The sequence below is a fragment of the Protomyctophum bolini genome (assembly GCF_963924005.1).
Source record: "Protomyctophum bolini genome assembly, chromosome: 9".
NCBI lineage: Eukaryota > Metazoa > Chordata > Actinopteri > Myctophiformes > Myctophidae > Protomyctophum > Protomyctophum bolini.
Window position 1 is genome coordinate 6,193,556 of NC_137870.1, and position 20,731 is coordinate 6,214,286.

The 20,731-nt window shown below is 45.9% G+C and overlaps 1 protein-coding gene across 4 annotated transcripts in view; it reads left to right on the forward strand.

Annotated features, from left to right (window-relative positions):
- Nucleotides 1–20,731, forward strand: part of LOC308321448 (beta-arrestin-1-like) — a 69,776-nt gene that overhangs the window by 41,138 nt on the left and 7,907 nt on the right. For all 4 annotated transcript variants that reach the window (XM_080772338.1, XM_080772337.1, XM_080772340.1 and 1 more), the window contains 7 exons: nucleotides 2,364–2,394; nucleotides 3,165–3,225; nucleotides 4,133–4,177; nucleotides 11,411–11,607; nucleotides 12,323–12,382; nucleotides 14,707–14,774; nucleotides 20,409–20,544. In XM_080772338.1, the coding sequence (XP_080628464.1) occupies nucleotides 2,364–2,394; nucleotides 3,165–3,225; nucleotides 4,133–4,177; nucleotides 11,411–11,607; nucleotides 12,323–12,382; nucleotides 14,707–14,774; nucleotides 20,409–20,544 (598 nt within the window). The remainder of the gene's footprint in view (nucleotides 1–2,363; nucleotides 2,395–3,164; nucleotides 3,226–4,132; nucleotides 4,178–11,410; nucleotides 11,608–12,322; nucleotides 12,383–14,706; nucleotides 14,775–20,408; nucleotides 20,545–20,731) is intronic.

The following is a 20,731-nucleotide window of genomic DNA, read 5'->3' on the forward strand; positions in this document are numbered from 1 at the left end:
GTCCTAGTGCACTAGCATGTTTTACGTCTGACTGTTGTATGTCCTAGTGCACTAGCATGTTTTACGTCTGACTGTTGTATGTCCTAGTGCACTAGCATGTTTTACGTCTGACTGTTGTATGTCCTAGTGGACTAGCATGTTTTCTACAGCTCGCCACACAGGGACATCATTTCCTATGGATAATGACATCACATCCTTTGTTTTTCCAGAATCCCAGGGGCCAATTCTTCTGGGAAGGGTGGGGGGGGGTCTGAAAGCTAATGGACGCTGGGCAGCAGATATGGAGGGTAATTTATGATAGCATTAAGTCAGAGAGAGAGAGAGAGAGAGGAGAGAGAGAGAGAGAGAGAGAGAGAAGGCAGGGACATAATTGTATCGGATGTGCATTAGGCTGAAAGACTCAATGACTAACCTACTGACTGCCTGACTGACAGGGATGACATTTTGGGGGCAGGGGCTCAAGCTAAAAAAAAGAAAAACAGCCACACACACACCCTACCAACAAACATGCACTATTCACACATTGATGTAGCCACACTGCCTCCATCCATAATCACACAGTACGTTCATAACCTTAAGACCTGAGGCCGATTGTAAAAATGTCTTTTAAATCCTAGCAGTTTTCAGAAAAACCTAGGTTGCTAACTTGCTCAGTGGTTCTCAAATTGTTTCATGGCCATCTCAACAATATTTTTGTTCCAATAACCTTCAGAAGCATTTTGAGTTAAAAAGTATAAAGAAACAATGTGGTAAATCTGCTAATATGTAGCTAAAAACTAAAATGGCAAAGATGCTTTCTCCGTTTTTTTTGTTTTTCTTAACCTTTATTTAACCAGTAAAAACCACATTGAGACTGAAGTCTCTTTTACAAGTGTGAACTGGCCAAGAGAAGAGGCAAAATAAGTGACACAGCTCTCTCTGCCAGTAACAATAAACGGTAAATACACAACAAAAAACAGGACAAACCTACAATGCTCATAAATACAGTACCCACTACCGAAGAAACAGGAACGTTAACCAATAAAGACTATACTAAATAAAAACTAAGCAACGACATTTGCTAGTAAACTAAAAAGCAAGAGAACATTTGCTATAATGTCAAAGCAGATGCCGTGTTTGGGAAGCATGCCCATGGCAATCCTTTTACAGCTCACTATAGGGGAACCACAGCAGCCAGTTTGAGTCTGGTCTGTAGGTCATTCCAAGACCAGGGTCCGAAATAAGCAAGGCTTTTTTTTTTTTTCAGCCTCAGATTTTGTTTCGGGGCACGACATAGCCCCCAATAGATTATAAATTATACTGAAACACATAGCTGAACATTTGGTGAAACTGCGTTTTGCTATGTTGGCTTGTAATGTTGAGGGAAAAGGATGGGGCCAAGTTCAGACCCCCGGGGGACCCTGGTCAACCAAGTATATAATGTACTGTTGGAGGGTTGAAGTGGTTCATGGATTTTAAATAGTTCATATCTTTCCATGTATGTACTTAACTGTACACACAGAGACGAACAGACACGACACACTATATTCAAACACACGCACACACACACACTCAAATATTGAGTAGTATAGCCTATTAAACTATACTATACTATACTATGTACTCAATGTGATTTGTATAATGATACTGTAGCAGTTCATTGTGTGTGCGTTAGGGATGCCGCCCATTAATCGATTTTACGATTAATCGTCGGAGTCTCCGAAATCGATTTTAATATTTCATAATCGAAATAATAGCCAAAATATAGGCTAATAAGTAAGGCTGCATGATACATCGAACATGTACCTTCATCAGAGTGGAGAATATAAGTATAAATCAAGTTGAGCAAAGCCACTCTTCTCTGCCCCTGTCTCTAACAGACACAGTTAACGATCGCTTGTTAAGTGCCTGCCAGACAGACAATCAGATGAAATTAAGGCAGTTGTAGAGTAGAGTGTAGACTAGTGAACTGAACATGTTCTCTTTATATCAAGTACTTCATACCAGCCCCTTATGAAACTACTTCTCCCCAAATCCAAATGGATTTCATTTTCCATCCTGAATGGCAGTAACTAGCATACAATGAGAACTGAGAAGATCTCCACAAAGGTTTACTCATCAAAACTGATTATAAAACTGTAACCATCAAAGCATGTGCACTCAACATATAATGGTTATGTGACCATGGCATGTGCATAATATAAAATCTTAAAAGTTTTATCTGATATTGATTGGGGGTGGGTTCAATTAATCGATTATTAATCGGCAGAGCTGTCGACTATTCGATTTGGCTGATGGTCACTTTGTGGCATCCCTAGTGTGCGTGCACGCGTGTGGACACACAGACCAAGATAAAGTGCATCTCTGTTTGTGTTTTGTTACAGGGTTTTTAAGAAAGCGAGTCCCAATGGAAAGGTGAGTTACCGGTACTCCATTTACACAGCAGCTCTATTTTTACTTTACTAGAGTATTTCTAGTTTTCAATCATTTCACTGAATATTTGAACATAGCCAATCTACAAGCTCACAGCGCGTCGCAAAGTGCCGAGTTGTGAGCTTGTAGATTTTCACGGGATGTTTATACATTATTTGTATGCATTTCAAAACTTGGGAAATTGACTACTTTTGGACTACTTTTGGTAGGCCTACTTTAAGTCTATTTTAATGCCAATATACTTTTGTACTTTTCCGCAAGTACATTTTTAATACTGGACTGAATATACAAGGTATCAATAATACTTTTTCTTAAGTAAATCATGTGAGTACTTCTTCCATCACTGTAACAGGCACATAACCCCATCTACACAACGCAAAACGGATCAGATTCCGATCAGATTACAGTGATTAGGATCACCTGTTGAACCCTATAGTGTCCCCATTCTGACCTGAACATTTGATGATAATCGCTAAGCTCTATCGGCTATGTTTTATGAAGAGATACGGTGTAGAGAGGGTTATACTAACAGACCTGGTATAGAGTCCTGGGATAGCCCGGTCAACTACGTAGGTACACAACCTAGGCTTCCTAAGTGGTTGCATGTAAAGGAGGAAAGCATTTTATACTAACAAAGTTACTTATGTCATAACATATTAAAAACATTTGACTAACTGTGTGTGTGTGTGTGTGTGTGTGTGTGTGTGTGTGTGTGTGTGTGTGTGTGTGTGTGTGTGTGTGTGTGTGTGTAGCTGACTGTGTATCTAGGGAAGAGAGACTTTGTTGACCAAGTGAACTTAGTGGAGCCAGTTGGTAAGGACACACATGCGTGTGCGCACGCACGCATGCACACACATGCACACACAGTCACACATACTGTACACATGAACGCATGCACACACACACACTCTAATGTATGATACATGGTAACAAAAAATATCAGATCTACAAACATGCTGCAAGACGCAACGCGACATGAATTTGTAGAAGATATTTGGTGTAGGCCTAGAGGGGGAAAAAAGACGAGACCAAGTACAAACATAGCCGACCCCAGTCAATTTGAGGGATTAACCCATTAATGGGTATTCAATTAAATTAATCCATTAATCACCTGCATTTAGACCTGAGGCCGATTAAAAAAAGGCCTTCTAAAAACCTGAGGCAGTTTTTTGAAAGATGTCCTAAAACCTGAGGTCTGTCTGAGAAACTTCACAGAAGCAACACTCATGGAATGCCTCTTGTCCAATCAAACTACTTGGTCAGAACTAACTGTTGTATAAATAATATATATATAATGCACAAAAAAGATACCTTTAACTGAATGCCACAGACGAAAAACAGTCTAAGTCCACACTATTGATCCATAATGTATAAATGATAGATACGGGTTCAGGACATCAAGGCCTTTTCGTGGAGGGGTCAGAATGAAATTTGGACTTAGACAGTTTTTCGTCTGTGGTACTACTGGTTGAGATATATTTCAATGTTTTTGTACAGTATGTAATCATTATTCTCTCTCCTCTCCTCTCCTCTCCTCTCCTCTCCTCTCCTCTCCTCTCCTCTCCTCTCCTCTCCTCTCCTCTCCTCTCCTCTCCTCTCCTCTCCTCTCCTCTCCTCCCCTCCCCTCCCCTCTCCTCTCCTCTCCTCTCCTCTCCTCTCCTCTCCTCTCCTCTCCTCTCCTCTCCTCTCATCCCATCCCCTCTCCTCTCCTCTCCTCCAGACGGTGTAATTCTCATTGATCCAGAGTACTTGAAGGAAAGAAAAGGTTAATGTTATGTTTCTGTTCTTCTATACTGTCATAGATCATAGTTTTATAACCGCATAGATAGATAGATAGTGGACCCAAGGTCGTAGCTGACATACTACAGTCGCATTACAGTTGCTACGAAGTAAGTAATTACAGTTTTACACGATTGTTAACACTCATAACAATCACTTCATGTATCTAATCGCTTGATATGACACAATTTTCACTACATCACAATCCCTTATCTGCATTAGACTTTCCTGCTTTACACTCTGACGTCAATTACACATCACCGTTGTTGTCCAAACACTATACACACAATGTTCAGTTGTTGCACACACACACTACAACCTACAACACACAGCTATTCAAATCTCTAAACATTCAGCTCCGGTGAGCAATGTGTTAGTAACACCTGACCACATAGATGACCCACAGTGAATCGACTGCATTGTCATCTGGGACAGTGTGAGCTTCGGGGCTGCTGGAGTGCGTGAGTGGTTCCAGGACCGGGTGCAGTGCTTAGTTTAGACAGTTGTGACGACCAGCCTCCCTCAATCTGGGTCGGCTTTCTCCGTGGGGGGGAGGAATGTGACGGCCAGAGTCACAAGTGACTCTTAATTGAATAATTAACAGGCCATTGCCATGTAACGATGATTGACACCTGGCAATCTCCCTACTCAGTCAGGATATAGTTGCCACAGGTGTGTCACTCTGGGTGTGAGAAAACGATGTGCGATGTGATTCGCCTGCCAGGGCTTTATATGTGCAACTCCAGGCGTTTCTTCCAACGCTGCTTGGACAGGGAGAACATGGCCTGTTATGTGGATGAGGCCCTCTAGGGCCAGACAGGATTCAGGAACCAGGAAGTCTGCTAAATGCCTAAATTGTAACAGTTTAGGCATTTAACAATTCTGCTAAATGCCTAAATTGTTAGACATGGGTTAAGGTGAAGGTTTAGGTGTGCTGCCCCGTAGGAGGTTAGGGTTAGGGTGAGGGTTTGAGATACGTTGTAGTTGTAGGACTGATGACTGGTCTAACCAATGACTAGTCTAAACCAAAAAAATCTAAACTAAGTACTGCACCCGTAGGTGTCACAGTCCCAGGCAGGGCTGTGTTATTCTGCTGTCTCTGTCTTGTCAGTGTCTGTGTTATGTGTGGGCGTGTGTTTGGGCGTGGCTTGGTTCCATTTATCACTTGGCTCACCTGGTTCCAGTCTCCAATCTACACTCCTGCCTGACATCAGCTCATCAACTCCAGCCCATAAAGACCCAGCCTTCCCACATCACCAGCGCCAGATTGTTAAATCACCCACAGTGGTAGTAGACCTTCTAGCCAGCTTTGCCAGTGTTTGTTCCCAGTGAACTTCAGTTTTGTTGTGTTTTCTAGTGTTTTACTTTGTGCCTGTACTCACCGCTCTCCTCTCCTCCTCCTCAGACCACACCTGCCTGCCTGCCTGCCAGCCCATGCTTTGACCAGCCTGTTTGGACCTTGCCCTGCTCTGCCTGCCTGCCAGTTTATATTTCAATAAACACCCTTGAACTGTCGAACTTTTGTCTGTGTCTGCATTTGGGTCCGCCAGTTCTCGGTACCGTGACAGAACAATCTGGCCAGAATGGACCCAGCAGACTATGACAGAGTTAAGGAGGCCATTATCAAACAGGGGCAGTGTTTGGGAACTCACGAGCAAATGCTAAAATCTCTCTTGGATAGTGTGGCTGAGATCTCAAACCAACTGACTGCCATCAGCCACACACCTCCACCTCAGCTCCTTCAACAACCTGCTGCTGACGCTGTTGCCCCCATGCTTCCAGTCGCTCCTGCTGCAGAGCCCCATATTCCTCCACCTGCAAAGTACTCTGGTAATCCAAACACTTGTCGTCAGTTTATCACTCAAATCCAGCTAATTTTCAATGCTCAGCCTTCTCGTTTCACTTATGAGGCAGCTAAAATTGCTTATGTAGCCAGCCTATTGGAGGGACCCCCTCTCAGCTATTTTAATGCTTTGCATGAGCAGCATTCACCTACTGTTCAGACTTTTGCCTTGTTTACTGCTGAGTTAAAGCGTATTTATGATCATCCAATCAGAGGGCAGCAGGCTGGTCAACAACTGTTAAGACTTCGGCAGGGCAGGCGAACAGTGAGAGAGTTTGCCTGTGAGTTCAGAGCCTTAGCAATTGAGTCAGAGTGGAATGAGCCGGCACTGCTAACCGCCTTTCAGAGTGGGCTCACCCGCAGCATTGGCAGAGAGATGGCCTTGAGGAAGGAACAGCCTTCCCTGGATGAGGCAATTACCACTGCCATCAAGATGTCGGACCAGATGGCTCAGTGGCAGGCAGAACCCTCTCCACCTAGTCCTACAGCGCCCTCTGTCGGAGGAAACTACAGAGCCCCGCCTGCTGAGTTTGGACGTCCTCCCCCTCCTGCTGAGTTTTCTGGGGAGGAACCTATGCAATTGGGCCGGGCCCATCTCACACCAGATGAGCGCCTCCGCCGAAGGAAGATGGGGGTGTGTTTCTACTGTGGCCAGCCAGACCACCACATCGCCACATGTCCTACACGGCCAAAAGAGATGACTCATCAGTAGCAGTGGGGGTTCTGGTGAGTCATGTTTCATATTCCCCCAAAACCCGATCCCGTATGGAATTTCATGCCACTCTTAGTTTGCGTACTCAGTCATTGTCACTGCTTGCTCTTGTTGATTCTGGAGCAGACGAAAGCTTCCTAGACATGTCTGTAGTCTCCCAGTTGGGCATTTCACTCGAACCACTCACCTCACCTATGCAAGCTAATGCTCTCAATGGCAATCCTCTGGCCCGTGTGACTCACCGTACCGAACCCGTCCACCTCCTTGTGTCCGGTAATCATCATGAACAAATTCAGTTCTATGTCATTTCCTCTCCTAATGTACCTATCGTTCTAGGTCAGCCATGGCTACAACTACACAATCCACATATTGACTGGGCGGCAGGCAAGGTGGTGAGCTGGAGTCCGTATTGTCTCTCAACCTGCTTACGGTCTGCTCGTTCTCCATCTGAGGGTGCCAGCCCCCCAGCTATTATGGAGCCTCCAGACCTTTCTGGTGTTCCTGCTGAGTACCATAACCTTGGAGAGGTTTTCAGCAAGCAACGTGCCCTATCATTACCTCCGCACCGCCCATATGACTGTGCCATCAACCTGCATGAAGGAGCTCCACTGCCTACTAGTCGTCTCTACAACGTGTCTCGCCCAGAGAGAGAGAGCATGGAGAAATACATCCACGAGTCATTGGCAGCTGGCATCATTCGGCCCTCTTCTTCCCCAGTTGGTGCTGGGTTCTTCTTCGTGGGTAAGAAGGATGGTTCATTACGCCCCTGCATTGACTATCGAGGCCTCAATGACATCACTGTTAAAAACAAATATCCATTACCATTGCTTGCATCCGCTTTTGAGCCCATTCAGGAGGCAACTATTTTTTCCAAGCTAGACCTGCGTAATGCATACCACCTTGTTCGTATCCGGGCTGAAGATGAGTGGAAAACTGCTTTTAAGACACCCATCGGCCATTTTGAATATCTTGTCATGCCTTTTGGGCTCACTAATGCTCCAGGTATATTCCAAGCACTGGTCAATGATGTTCTCCGTGACCTAATCAACCGTACTGTATTTGTTTACCTAGATGACATCTTGATTTACTCCCGCAACCATGAGGAACACGTGGTGCATGTCCGGCAAGTGTTGCAGCGTCTTTTGGAGAACCAGCTCTTTGTTAAAGCGGAGAAATGTGAATTCCATGTCCAGTCTACCACATTCCTCGGGTTCATCGTTGAGAATGGCCAGGTGAAGGCGGACCCTGAGAAGGTGCAGGCGGTGGAGAACTGGCCTCGACCCGCATCTTTAAAGCATCTTCAACGGTTCCTTGGGTTTGCCAACTTCTACAGAAGGTTCATCAGAAACTACAGCAGTGTTGCAGCCCCCCTTAACAAGCTGACATCCTCGTTGACGCCTTTTACCTGGAACGTGGAGGCTGAGGCTGCGTTTAAGGAGTTGAAGAGGCGGTTCACCACGGCACCGGTTCTCGTCCACCCGGACTCATCCCGCCAGTTTGTCGTAGAAGTCGACGCTTCAGACACCGGGGTGGGGGCCATCCTGTCCCAGAGGTCCGCTACAGATGGGAAGCTCCATCCCTGTGCCTTCTATTCTTATCCTTTGAACTCTGCTGAGCGCAACTATGATGTGGGGAACAGGGAGCTGTTGGCTGTGAAGCTCGCCTTGGAGGAATGGAGGCACTGGTTGGAGGGTGCTGAACATCCGTTCATTGTGTGGACGGACCATAAGAACCTTGCTTACATCCAGTCTGCGAAACGCCTCAACTCCCGCCAGGCTCGATGGGCCCTGTATTTCGGTCGGTTCCGATTCACCCTGACTTACCGTCCTGGTTCTCGTAACTTGAAGGCGGATTCCCTGTCACGCCAGTTCTCCGCTGAAGAATCCACTGGCCGGCCGGAGTCGATCCTTCCCTCTTCCTGTGTGGTGGCAGCTGTGAGGTGGGAGATTGAGTCACTGGTGCGAGAGGCTCAACGGGTCCAACCGGATCCAGGCAACGGACCCGCAAACCGTCTCTTCGTCCCCGAGTCTGTTCGCTCACGGGTCCTCCTCTGGGCACATGCTTCCCGCATTGCCTGCCATCCGGGGGTCGGCCGCACTCTGTCTCTCCTCAAACGGCACTTCTGGTGGCCCTCCATTGCCCGTGACACCCGTGCTTTTGTGTCTGCTTGCGCTGTGTGCGCTCGTGGGAAAGCTTCTAATCAGCCGCCTGCTGGTTTGCTCCGTCCCCTGCCTGTCCCAAGTCGACCCTGGTCGCACATGGCGTTGGACTTCGTCACAGGCCTTCCTCCATCCCAAGGCAACACGGTCATTCTGACTATTGTGGACAGATTCTCGAAGGCTGTGCATTTTGTGGCCCTCCCTAAACTGCCCACATCGCTTGAAACAGCTGACCTCCTTGCTTACCATGTCTTTCGGCTCCATGGCGTCCCTGTGGATATTGTTTCCGACAGGGGACCTCAGTTCATCTCACATGTATGGAGAGCTTTCTGTCGTGCCCTCGGAGCATCTGTGAGTCTGTCTTCTGGTTACCACCCACAAACTAACGGACAGACGGAGCGCGCCAACCAGGACCTAGAAGCTGCGCTGCGTTGTGTGGCGGCCAAGAATCCCTCCTCCTGGAGCACCCACCTGCTGTGGATCGAATACGCCCACAATTCTCTGACCTGTGCTGCCACGGGCAAGTCTCCTTTTGAGGGTTCGTTGGGGTACCAGCCACCTCTCTTTCCAGCCGAGGAGGATGACATCGCCGTCCCGTCGGTTCAGGCTCACCTACGACGCTGTCGCAAGGTGTGGAAGGATGCACGAGCTGCCTTGCTCGGTTCCGTGGAACGGAACAGAAAATTTGCCGATCGCCATCGGACCCCAGCCCCAACGTACCAGCCAGGTCAGCGTGTGTGGCTATCTACTAAGGACCTCCCCCTGAAGACTGATTCAAGGAAGCTCTCCCCCCGTTATGTGGGTCCTTATGAGGTGCTCTCCATCATCAACCCTTCAACTGTCAAGCTCAGGCTCCCTCGTCACATGAAGGTCCACCCCACATTCCATGTCTCTCTGTTGAAACCGGTGTTGACGAGTCCGCTGTCTCCTCCGGATGCGCCCCCTCCTCCCCCCCGTATCATTGACGACCATCCAGCGTACACCGTCCGGCGGCTGCTAGATGTGCGTCGCAGAGGGAAGGGATTCCAGTACCTGGTGGATTGGGAGGGCTATGGTCCTGAGGAGAGATGTTGGGTACCACGTCGCTTCATTCTGGATCCATCCCTAATCACCGATTACCATCGGCAACACCCTGACAAGCCTGGTGGAACTCCTGGAGGCGTTCCGTGAGGGGGGGGCACTGTCACAGTCCCAGGCAGGGCTGTGTTATTCTGCTGTCTCTGTCTTGTCAGTGTCTGTGTTATGTGTGGGCGTGTGTTTGGGCGTGGCTTGGTTCCATTTATCACTTGGCTCACCTGGTTCCAGTCTCCAATCTACACTCCTGCCTGACATCAGCTCATCAACTCCAGCCCATAAAGACCCAGCCTTCCCACATCACCAGCGCCAGATTGTTAAATCACCCACAGTGGTAGTAGACCTTCTAGCCAGCTTTGCCAGTGTTTGTTCCCAGTGAACTTCAGTTTTGTTGTGTTTTCTAGTGTTTTACTTTGTGCCTGTACTCACCGCTCTCCTCTCCTCCTCCTCAGACCACACCTGCCTGCCTGCCTGCCAGCCCATGCTTTGACCAGCCTGTTTGGACCTTGCCCTGCTCTGCCTGCCTGCCAGTTTATATTTCAATAAACACCCTTGAACTGTCGAACTTTTGTCTGTGTCTGCATTTGGGTCCGCCAGTTCTCGGTACCGTGACAGTAGGTAGGTAAGATAGATAGATGGATAGATAGATAGATAGATAGATAGATAGATAGATAGATAGATAGATAGATAGATAGAAACAGAACTATTTGTGGCTGCATATGTGTGGGCTGTTTGACTATGAAAAGGTACGTAGGCATACACTGAGTCATTTTTACAAAAGGAGAAATGGCTCATTCTACATACTGTAGTTATTGTCATTCGTGTGTGTTCCATTTCTATGATTGTGTTTTCAATTTTGCACTTCATTGTGCTGTAAATGCTTGGTAGTGTGCAGCAAATGCTATAGTTGTGTGTACTGAATTGTGTGTGTCATTTGAAAATATGGCTGTGAGCCTGTGTGTACCAAATGAAAACACATAAGTTCCATTTTGGGAACAATTAAGAGATTTGATGGCAAAGAGTCATCATGGAAAAGGAGTGTCAGGGTTTAGCATTTCGTGTGTGAGGTTTTCAGTTTTGTGTGTGCCGTTTTGAGAATGCCGTTATTGTTTGTGAACAACGTGTGTTAACAATCGTGAAAAACTAATCTACCATGTGCTATTATTATAGAACTAGGGTGAAAAAGTCTTTCAGTCTGTGTTCACCTACGTAGATTTCCTCACATACTGTAGTGTAGAAAGTAGTAACATTCTTCAGTCAGGCACTGGATTTGATCACTAGCTGAGTTGGCTTCCTTCCTTGTGCTCCTAATCGTTAGGATGAGTCCCGTACAGCGGTGCCACAATTAGTACAACTGTTACTACAGCTGCTAATACAAAAACAGGATAAACGTGTCTCTCATTTTGTATTTTGTGTGTTATTTGCTGGTAGTGTTTGTGACGCTGACCTGTGCGTTTCGTTACGGCCGGGAGGACCTGGACGTCCTCGGACTGACCTTCCGGAAGGACCTGTTTGTCGCCAACATCCAAGCCTTCCCTCCTCTGGTGGAGGACAAGAAGAACCTCACTCGCCTGCAGGAACGACTGGTTAAAAAGCTGGGGGAACATGCTTATCCCTTCGTCTTTGATGTGAGAACCATAATCACACTTAGTGCCTATAGTCTCTGGACTCTGAACCATTCGTTAATTCATTGTAAAGGAGAGAGGCATGGTCAGAAGAATGTTGTCTTTATTTAGCGGAGAGACAATGCAATAAGACAGCGTAGGAGAGAAGGAATGTAGAAGAGACCGAAAATAGGACAGCATGGGAGACAGACTGTGTAGTCAGTGTTGCGGAGAAGGTCAGTAGAACAGCTGAGTTGCAGACAGTGTTTAGAAGAGGCCGACAATAGGGCAGCTGGTAGGTAGACAGTATAGGAGAGACAAACGGAAAAAAATCGGTATCAGCAGATACTCAAAATCAAATGATCAGATCGGGAGCAAAAAAACATGATCGGGACATCCTTAATAATGGGTAATGCATAATGGATTGTGCAGTCTTCTCTAACAGGCAATGGTATGTGGCTGGTTTCATTATTGTAACGCCCAAACAACACCGATGTATAATGTAACCGTTGTTAACGGGTAGCGGAGGTGTTTTAGATTATTTAGGCTTGGGTACAAGATTAAAAAAATGTACGGGGGAACGCCTCTTATGCAATGCTGAATCCCCAAATTCCGGATTCCGTGTCTCTGACGCAAGATGTGGCCCTGAGAGTGAGACAGCTGAGAGTCGACAGTGTAGGAGAGACAGACAAAATGTATTTTTGGCGCTCCAATAAACAGTGTTGTGCTTTTTATTCAGATTCCTCTCAACTTGCCGTGTTCAGTGACCCTCCAGCCAGGTCCAGACGACACTGGGAAGGTGAGGATTATAGGTTTAGAAATACTCTATTCTATGCCTATAGTATGTATAACGCCCGGGATTCGAAACCTGGGAACAGACAATATAAAGCCAAACATGTTAACCACCTCCTTGGCCAGGGGAGATATTAGTCCTTTTGATCTTTGTGTGCAATACACACCTTGTGTGGTGTACTGTAAGGTGATTGTGTGCATTTGCACCAGGTGTGAAATTAGACCATATCTCCCACCTGGTGCCATTTCACTCATTTCTTCCTGACAATGCTTGGACTATCTATCCACTTACTATCCTCTAATCTGTAGCAGGTTTACTGTCGTATACGATTTATTGTTGATGTTGTTGTTTTTTTTTTTAAATGTTATTCTTCATTCGTTTTTTGGGTCACTACTCTTGCTGTATCTTACAGTAATTCTCTCACATGTTACCTTTATGAATGTAGCACTGGCTGGCTGGTTGCCAAGCTGCCAAAGGGACTGTAGTTGAGCATCACGCTATCACACTGCATGTGTTTCATTAACACTAACAGGTTCCCAGCTGAAGAAGAGAGGCGGTTGAAATGGGTCGTGGCAATTAGGAGCCATGATTTTAGAAGCGCTAAGTGGGTCGGAAGCACTCCACTCATCATTGTGCCTCCCCGCGTCCTATTGTGCCTGTTTTAGTAGGCATCAATACTTTTAACCCATTCTGACCTGAGATCAGATTCATACGAGGTTCCCACTGGACACACACTGGTCTGATTAACCCATTCTGACCTGAGATCAGATTCTAAAAATGTCAGTCGTTCTTCGATTTTTCAAAAATAGCAGATCTACAAGCTCGTAGCGCGCCACTCGGTGGCGCGCTATGAGCTTGTAGATCTGCTATTTTTCAATAGCTAAAGCATAACATGATGCCAACACCAAAATGGGTTCCCGTTCAGAATGGGTTAAATGCCTTTAGAGGCTTCCTGGTGAAATGTGACTGCATGGTGATTGGCAAGTGTAGAGGTCGTGGTATCAGCCAGGCAGAACAGGCCTGAACGTCTGACAGTTTTGTGCATTGACTGAAGCATTTTTGAATGCAAATTATAACTAAGGATCCTGAACTCCAGCAATCAGAACGTTTTGTAACATAACTTTTTTTGTTCATTGTCCATGTTGGAAAAGCTATGCCTTTTAGAAGGATTTTGTCTTGAAGAGACTTAATTGTTACATAAGATCACAGCCAAACATTTGATGAATTGCCCTCTTGTCTCGGGTGGAGAAAACATGGTGAAGTTACCTCTAGGCACCCATCTAGTGGAGAAAACGTAATGCCTCGACACTAACAGACTCCGGTCATTACAGATCGTCAGGGTCACTGAAGTCGTTTTTGTGGGAACAAATTCAACCGGAATTCTTGATTATAAGAGTAAGCACAGGCCTTGGGCCTGACTCACACCTTCGCAACAGATTGATGTATGCTTGTTGTATGAGATGTATAGCTGATGCAATGCACTTCCAATGGGAGTCACATGGTTTGACACAACATTTGTGTTGTATGAGGGGGAGGGGGGCAGTCGAAGCCGTACAACACAAATGTTGTGTCAAACCATGTGACTTCCATTGGAAATTCATTGGGGCAAGATGTATCACACCCTTTGTATACATCTAGCATGCATCAATGTTGAATGCTAGATCGAAAGATGTGAGTCGGGCCTTGGTTAGTAAAACCATCCATTCTATGCTAAAACAACAACACATGGTACATCCAAAAAGGTGATGAATCAGTAGGCGTCACTAGTACTACTCACTGGTGCAATGAAATGCTGCTGTGCAGTGGCCTAGGGGTAGATCTAAGATTTTATTTTAATACTTAAATCATAAGGGAGCAGCTATTAAGGATAAGTGTCTTGCTCAGGGACACTTTGACACATCCTGGCTGTCCTGGCCTGGAATCATACAGTTTACAACCACCGCCTTGGGCTCCACAGGCGGGCTTCTATCTAAACGTATTCACTAGGAAAATGCAGAAAGAAAATAAGCATAGCTTATCTTAATTTTGCAAATAGACTTGAATTGCATGACCCAAATAAATGCTAATCATTGACATACACGTCGTTTACATAAAACGATGGCTTTCGCTGCCTTCAGACAAAGTTGGAGCTCAGTTGTAAAAAGGAGGCCCTGGAAGCACTACCCTTCTACAGGAAATTAATGTCAAAATTTGCTAAGACGAAGTTTCTTTTCTTTACAGGTCAAGACACGGCATGTTTCCGCTGGCTCTATAATGCACATGACCTCGTGTGTTTCATGAGTTATTCATCTCATCGAAACTCAATCCATCTATTTGTTGTGACTCTACAGGCCTGCGGCGTCGACTTTGAAGTGAAGGCTTTCTGTGCCGAAAACACAGAGGAAAAAATCCACAAAAGGTTGGTGATAAATCAATGACTTCTGATTGAAAGGGAACCAGGCTATATGTTTGGTGACAAATCAATTAATTCTGATTGAAAGGGAACCAGGCTGTGGTTATAGTGACAAATCAATGAATTCTGATTGAATGTGAGGTTTCACAGAGGCGTGCCTGGGTGCGGCCATTACTGAGGTGTACCATTAAGTGCAGCAGCACTGATTAGCTACACCTGGCTTACGGAGCACCTGCTCCATGGATTACCCCTCAGTAATGGCCGCGCCCAGGGCACCCCTCTGTGGATTCGTCTATAGGCTTTGGTCTGTCTGTCTGAGTGTCCTTAAAGCCCAAACCACAACCAAACGGTCGAGACGATACGGTTTTTGAGTGGTGCAACCACTCCTACAACCAGCAATGTCCATGTACCTGTTTGTGTATGTGTGTACGTGTGTACGTGTGTACGTCAATGAGCACGAGTATGTTACTTATTTATACCAGTAGGGGGCGCCAGAAACAGAGAGAGGGGTAGTGCTGTGTCTCTAATGAGAGAGAGAGAGGGGGGGGGGGGGGAATTGCACCACTCAGTTCACACGTGTGTGATTTTTAAGGTAAACCACACCAATGCAACTCATTGAGTTGCAATGAGTTGCATTGGTGTGGTTTACCGTACAATTTACAATTACAATTCAGGCATTTAGCAGACTACTTTTTATGTATGTGATGTATTGCCATGCTTCTAATCTACAGTAAATCGCTCTGGATTAAGAGCGATTTACTGTAGATTAGAAGCATGGCAATACATCACATACATAAAAAGTAGTTATCATGAAAAATGCGTAAGCTAAGAACGTACAAGTAGACTATCCTGCTACCCTAATAGACAGGGGTACATGAGCACCTGGCCGTTCATTCGTGCTCTATCTCCGACCAAGCCACACTTCCACCACACATCTCTCTATGCAAAATAAAACCTGCACACTCCCACAAAAGACATAGACTACATTGCATTCGCCAAAAATGTCTTCTTTACTGTTTAAATATTACTTTTCTGAAACACGCTATTCTTGCTCAACCTCAACAGCCTACGTCAGAATCGTCATGTTGGCGTCTACTACGCCAACTACGTTCACTTAATGGGGCCAGTCCTTCACAGTGACACACGCGTTAGATCAACCACGCGACCGGGATGGTTTCTACCCCTCAATGTCGTGCCTACTCTACACTGCCATCCCAAGTCCCCTCCCCCTTTCACTGCTCCTGTGTGTGACCTGTGAACTACTCTCTGACTGCACTGTGGCTTGATTTATATGTGCGAGGTTGAAATGTAATGCACATAAATTAATTATAGGTCCAGCAAGCAAATCATGATTGTCTGTTTGTGCTCAATAGGTCACCATCACATTCCGATTTTAGGTGTTGTGTTTTCTATGACATTTATTTGGGCCAGTAGTTTCATATCTATCCTTTTTCCGACCAACACAGAACATGCTAACGGTGTTAGCGCGTTAGCATCCATCTTGCTTTTGATTTATATGTGCGAGGTGGAAATGTAATGCACATAAATTAATTATAGGTCCAGCAAGCAAATCATGATTGTCTGTTTGTGCTCAATAGGTCACCATCACATTCCGATTTTAGGTGTTGTGTTTTGTATGACACTTTGGCCAGTAGTTTCATATCTATCCTTTTTCCTTTGACCAACACAGACCATGCTAACGGTGTTAGCGCGTTAGCATCACACAGCTTACAGCGTCAGTGTTGCATGAATACTTTCAACCATGACAATGCCGACTACTTTTGCTACACACACTTCCCAAGGATTATGGAGATGTCTTTATTTTTTTTTTAAGGTTGAGAAATGAAATAATTATGGTCGTTTCTAATCTCAGCATTTCACAAGAGAAAGACGTGGATGCCTTTCGCTGCGCTGTTGGCGTTGCCATGTCTCATAGAAACAAGTAAATAGGTCTTTAAAAAGAATCCCAAAACAAGCGCATATAACAGGGGTCTGTAACCTATTTTAAATGAAGTGCCATGTTTTTATTTTCTAGATAGTGAGTCAGCCACAAGCTCACATCACAACAATAATCCATGTAATAATCACAATAACAATACTAATAATAATAATCATAATAATCCTGCTACCCTAATAGACAGGGGTACATAAGCACATGGCCGTTTATCCAACAGCTTTCTCCGACCCAACCACACTTTCACCCCACATCTCCATATGCAAAATAAATTCGGCACACTCCCAGAATACATATAGGCTACATTTCATTGAAAGAAATGTCTTAATTACTGAATAAATATTACTTTTGTCAACCACGCCATTGTTGCTCAACATCACCAGCCTACGTCAGAATCGTCATGTTGGCGTCTACTACGCCAACTACGTTCACTTATTGGGGCCAGTCCTTCACAGTGACACACGCGTTAGATGAACCACGCGACCGGGATGGTTTCCACCCCTCAATGTCGTGCATTTGCTGCGCCCTTCTAATGCTGCGCCACGCCTACTCTATACTGCTCCATGCGACTCGAACAGCGTCAGCAGCAGCAGCTCCGAGCCTCCGTCAGAAAGGCTGCCCACAGCACTGCACAGCCCCACACCCAAATGAATCGAATGAATGAATAAGGCGCTTATATCGCTATTGCTCAGTGGATGGGACATTTACATTAAAAGCAATCGGATGGACGCGTGGATAACGGCATGGTTGTGTGCAATCGGAGGGAAAGCTTCCATAATCCATATAGCTTCCATGCTAGCTGCTTCAGACACAGGGGAGGGGAGGGAGAAATAGTGCGAAATAGCGCTTATGCAACAATTACCCTAAAACACAAACACCTCAACTCGATGTCATTGTGAATAAGAATTTTGAGCGAAATAATAATTTTTGGAAGGACACTTTCACCCAGTATGAAGCTAAATGTGGAAGCCGTGTGTGTCACACCAAAACGGCTGACCTATAGAATCCTGTAACCAGCCTCTCGCACTGCCTGCGAGTTGGCTCCGTCTAAGGCTCCGTCTTATGAGCAAATTTAGAACTTCCGGTCTGACAGCTAGCAGATTTAAGACATCCGGTTGCTTTCAGAATAAAATAAGATTATTTAATTCGTTAATTAAATAATTTTTACATTACATTATTAGTATTATTATTACATTACAGTTATTGTAAAGACACACATTATGTTTCTGTGTAAAAATAAGTAATTAAACAACATAAAAAAGTTATCTAAATGGATAAATGCTATTCACTGGAGTGCATGGACTTTATAAAGTGGACACTGGACAAAAGACGGCTCCGCCAGGCAACTATCTGGACATACCCACGCGTTTGGGAAGATGTCCTCTACCACCCCACAGTCTCCGCTAAGCGGGAGAGGTGTAAAATTCACAGCAGCAGAGCTTCTACTGGGGTCAATGCAAAATAATGTACCGTTTCCGGACCCAGAATGGACACTGGACAAAGAGGCCTCCGCGAGGCAACTATCTGGACATACCCACGCGTCCGGGGAGATGTCCTCTACCACCCCACAGTCTCCGCTAAGCGGGAGAGGTGTAAAATTCAGAGCAGCAGACCTTCTATTGGGGTCAACACTCAAAAAAGTGCCGTTTCCAGACCCAGAATGGACACTGGACAAAGAGGCCTCCGCGAGGCAACTATCTGGACATACCCACGCGTCCGGGGAGATGTCCTCTACCACCCCACAGTCTCCGCTAAGCGAGAGAGGTGTAAAATTCAGAGCAGCAGAGCTTCTACTGGGGTCAATGCAAAATAAATTACCGTTTCCGGACCCAGACTGGACACTGGACAAAAGACGGCTCCGCGAGGCAACTATCTGGACATACCCACGCGTCCGGGGAGATGTCCTCTACCACCCCACAGTCTCCGCTAAGCGGGAGAGGTGTAAAATTCAGAGCAGCAGACCTTCTATTGGGGTCAACACTCAAAAAAGTGCCGTTTCCAGACCCAGAATGGACACTGGACAAAGAGGCCTCCGCGAGGCAACTATCTGGACATACCCACGCGTCCGGGGAGATGTCCTCTACCACCCCACAGTCTCCGCTAAGCGAGTAAATGGGTGCTTATATTTCTATGTGAAATGTGGTGATGCTGGCATCACAATAGATGCCAGCATCACGCTGCCTCCGTCTAATAAGCACATTTACAACTTCCTGTTTGGAAACCGAAACAGATGCTTCTGACATTTGCCTGTGCGTGCTTAATCGTTGTACTTCTGAACACATTTCCCAAATCTCAGTGATTTATCCACACATCGCTCTGTGTGTGTGTGTGTGTGTGTGTGTGTGTGTGTGTGTGTGTGTGTGTGTGTGTGTGTGTGTGTGTGTCGCGTCGCCCTCCAGCTGCAATTGCGAGTGTGCGCTGTGTGCAGGGCACACTACTGAGTTTAAAACCACAGCTGAAACATGAAGTGGAGTCTGTCAATTCCCGCAATTTCCTTCTTCCCATATTGCGCTGCAACGACACTAGGATTGAGCCCCCCGAAGGGGGGCGAAATTCTAGTCTATATAATGAAACTATACATGTATAAACTATACATATATACTATACTATATGCTATACATATACAGTGCTGTGACTACATACAATGCAATTCCAGTGCTGTCTACATAACATGCTATAAATCTGTATCAAAAGTCGACCTTAAAAACCCTATCGTCCCGACCCGACCCTTTGGTGAGGTTTGGGCTCATATGGGCTGGCAAGGAATATCACTTCAAACACTGGTCATGTTCTAAGGTCAGTCAGACCACAGACTACTGCTTTGTACTGCTTCAAACACTGGTCATGTTCTAAGGTCAGTCAGACCACAGACTACTGCTTTTCTTCTGTAAAACCCACCTGGCTCTTCTGCTCCTCCGGTGCATGCAGTGAAATCTGTGTTTTGAAGGGTCTATTCAAGACCTTTGATGGATGTTTTATGGATAGGTAATGGCCTGATTATAGACCCATTATGAATGATGATGATGAGTGTCTAGTTAATGTAAAGCTGCTAATGTAACTCAACACTGACTACACATGCCTCCATAGCGGGGTCTCTACCGAGTGCATTTTCTACAGTCCAGGGGTTCTCAAAGTGGGGTCCTTGGGGTTCCAGGGGCCCCCCAACAAAATGAAGAATAGTTTCCTGTTCTCTAGAAGCTGCACATTTGTGAGCTTTTCGATGCAATGTGTTGTGTGCTTAATTTGTCAGATCCTCTCTTATGGGGGTCCCTGGCACAACATATTTTCAAATGGGGGTTCGCTGCCACATGCACTTCATACTATATATGGGGGGGTTGACATAAAATGTCTGAGAAACAATCAAACAACGGATAATGAACCCATTTTGGCCGGGGAACCCCTTATGTCATGCTTTAGCTATTGAAAAATAGCAGATCTACAAGCTCGTAGCGCGCCACTCGGTGGCGCGCTACGAGCTTGTAGGTCTGCTATTTTTGAAAAATCGACTGAACGACTGACATAGAAGACATAGCTTTTTCAGAAAACTGTCAGGATGTAGAAGACATTTATAGAATCTGATCTCAGGTCAGAATGGGTTAAACTGTGTGTGTGTGTGTGTGTGTGTGTGTGTGTGTGTGTGTGTGTGTGTGTGTGTGTGTGTGCGTGCGTGCGTGCGTGCGGTATAGGAACTCAGTGCGGCTGATCATCAGGAAGGTCCAGTATGCCCCGGAGAGACCGGGCCCCCAGCCCACGGCCGAGACCACCAGACAGTTCCTCATGTCGGACAAACCTCTGCACCTGGAGGCCTCCTTAGACAAGGAGGTATACCACAGTTTGGGTCCCTCACTGTGAGAGGGAGGACGACTGATTTAAGCAGTCACACCTGGCCTGAGTCAAACTAGAACTGGACTCAGAGCTGGGTGTGGCTGCGCACCTGTTGTGCATCATGGACTTGATCAAGGCATGCGTCCAGTTCTAGTTTGACTCAGGCCAGGTGTGACTGCTTAAA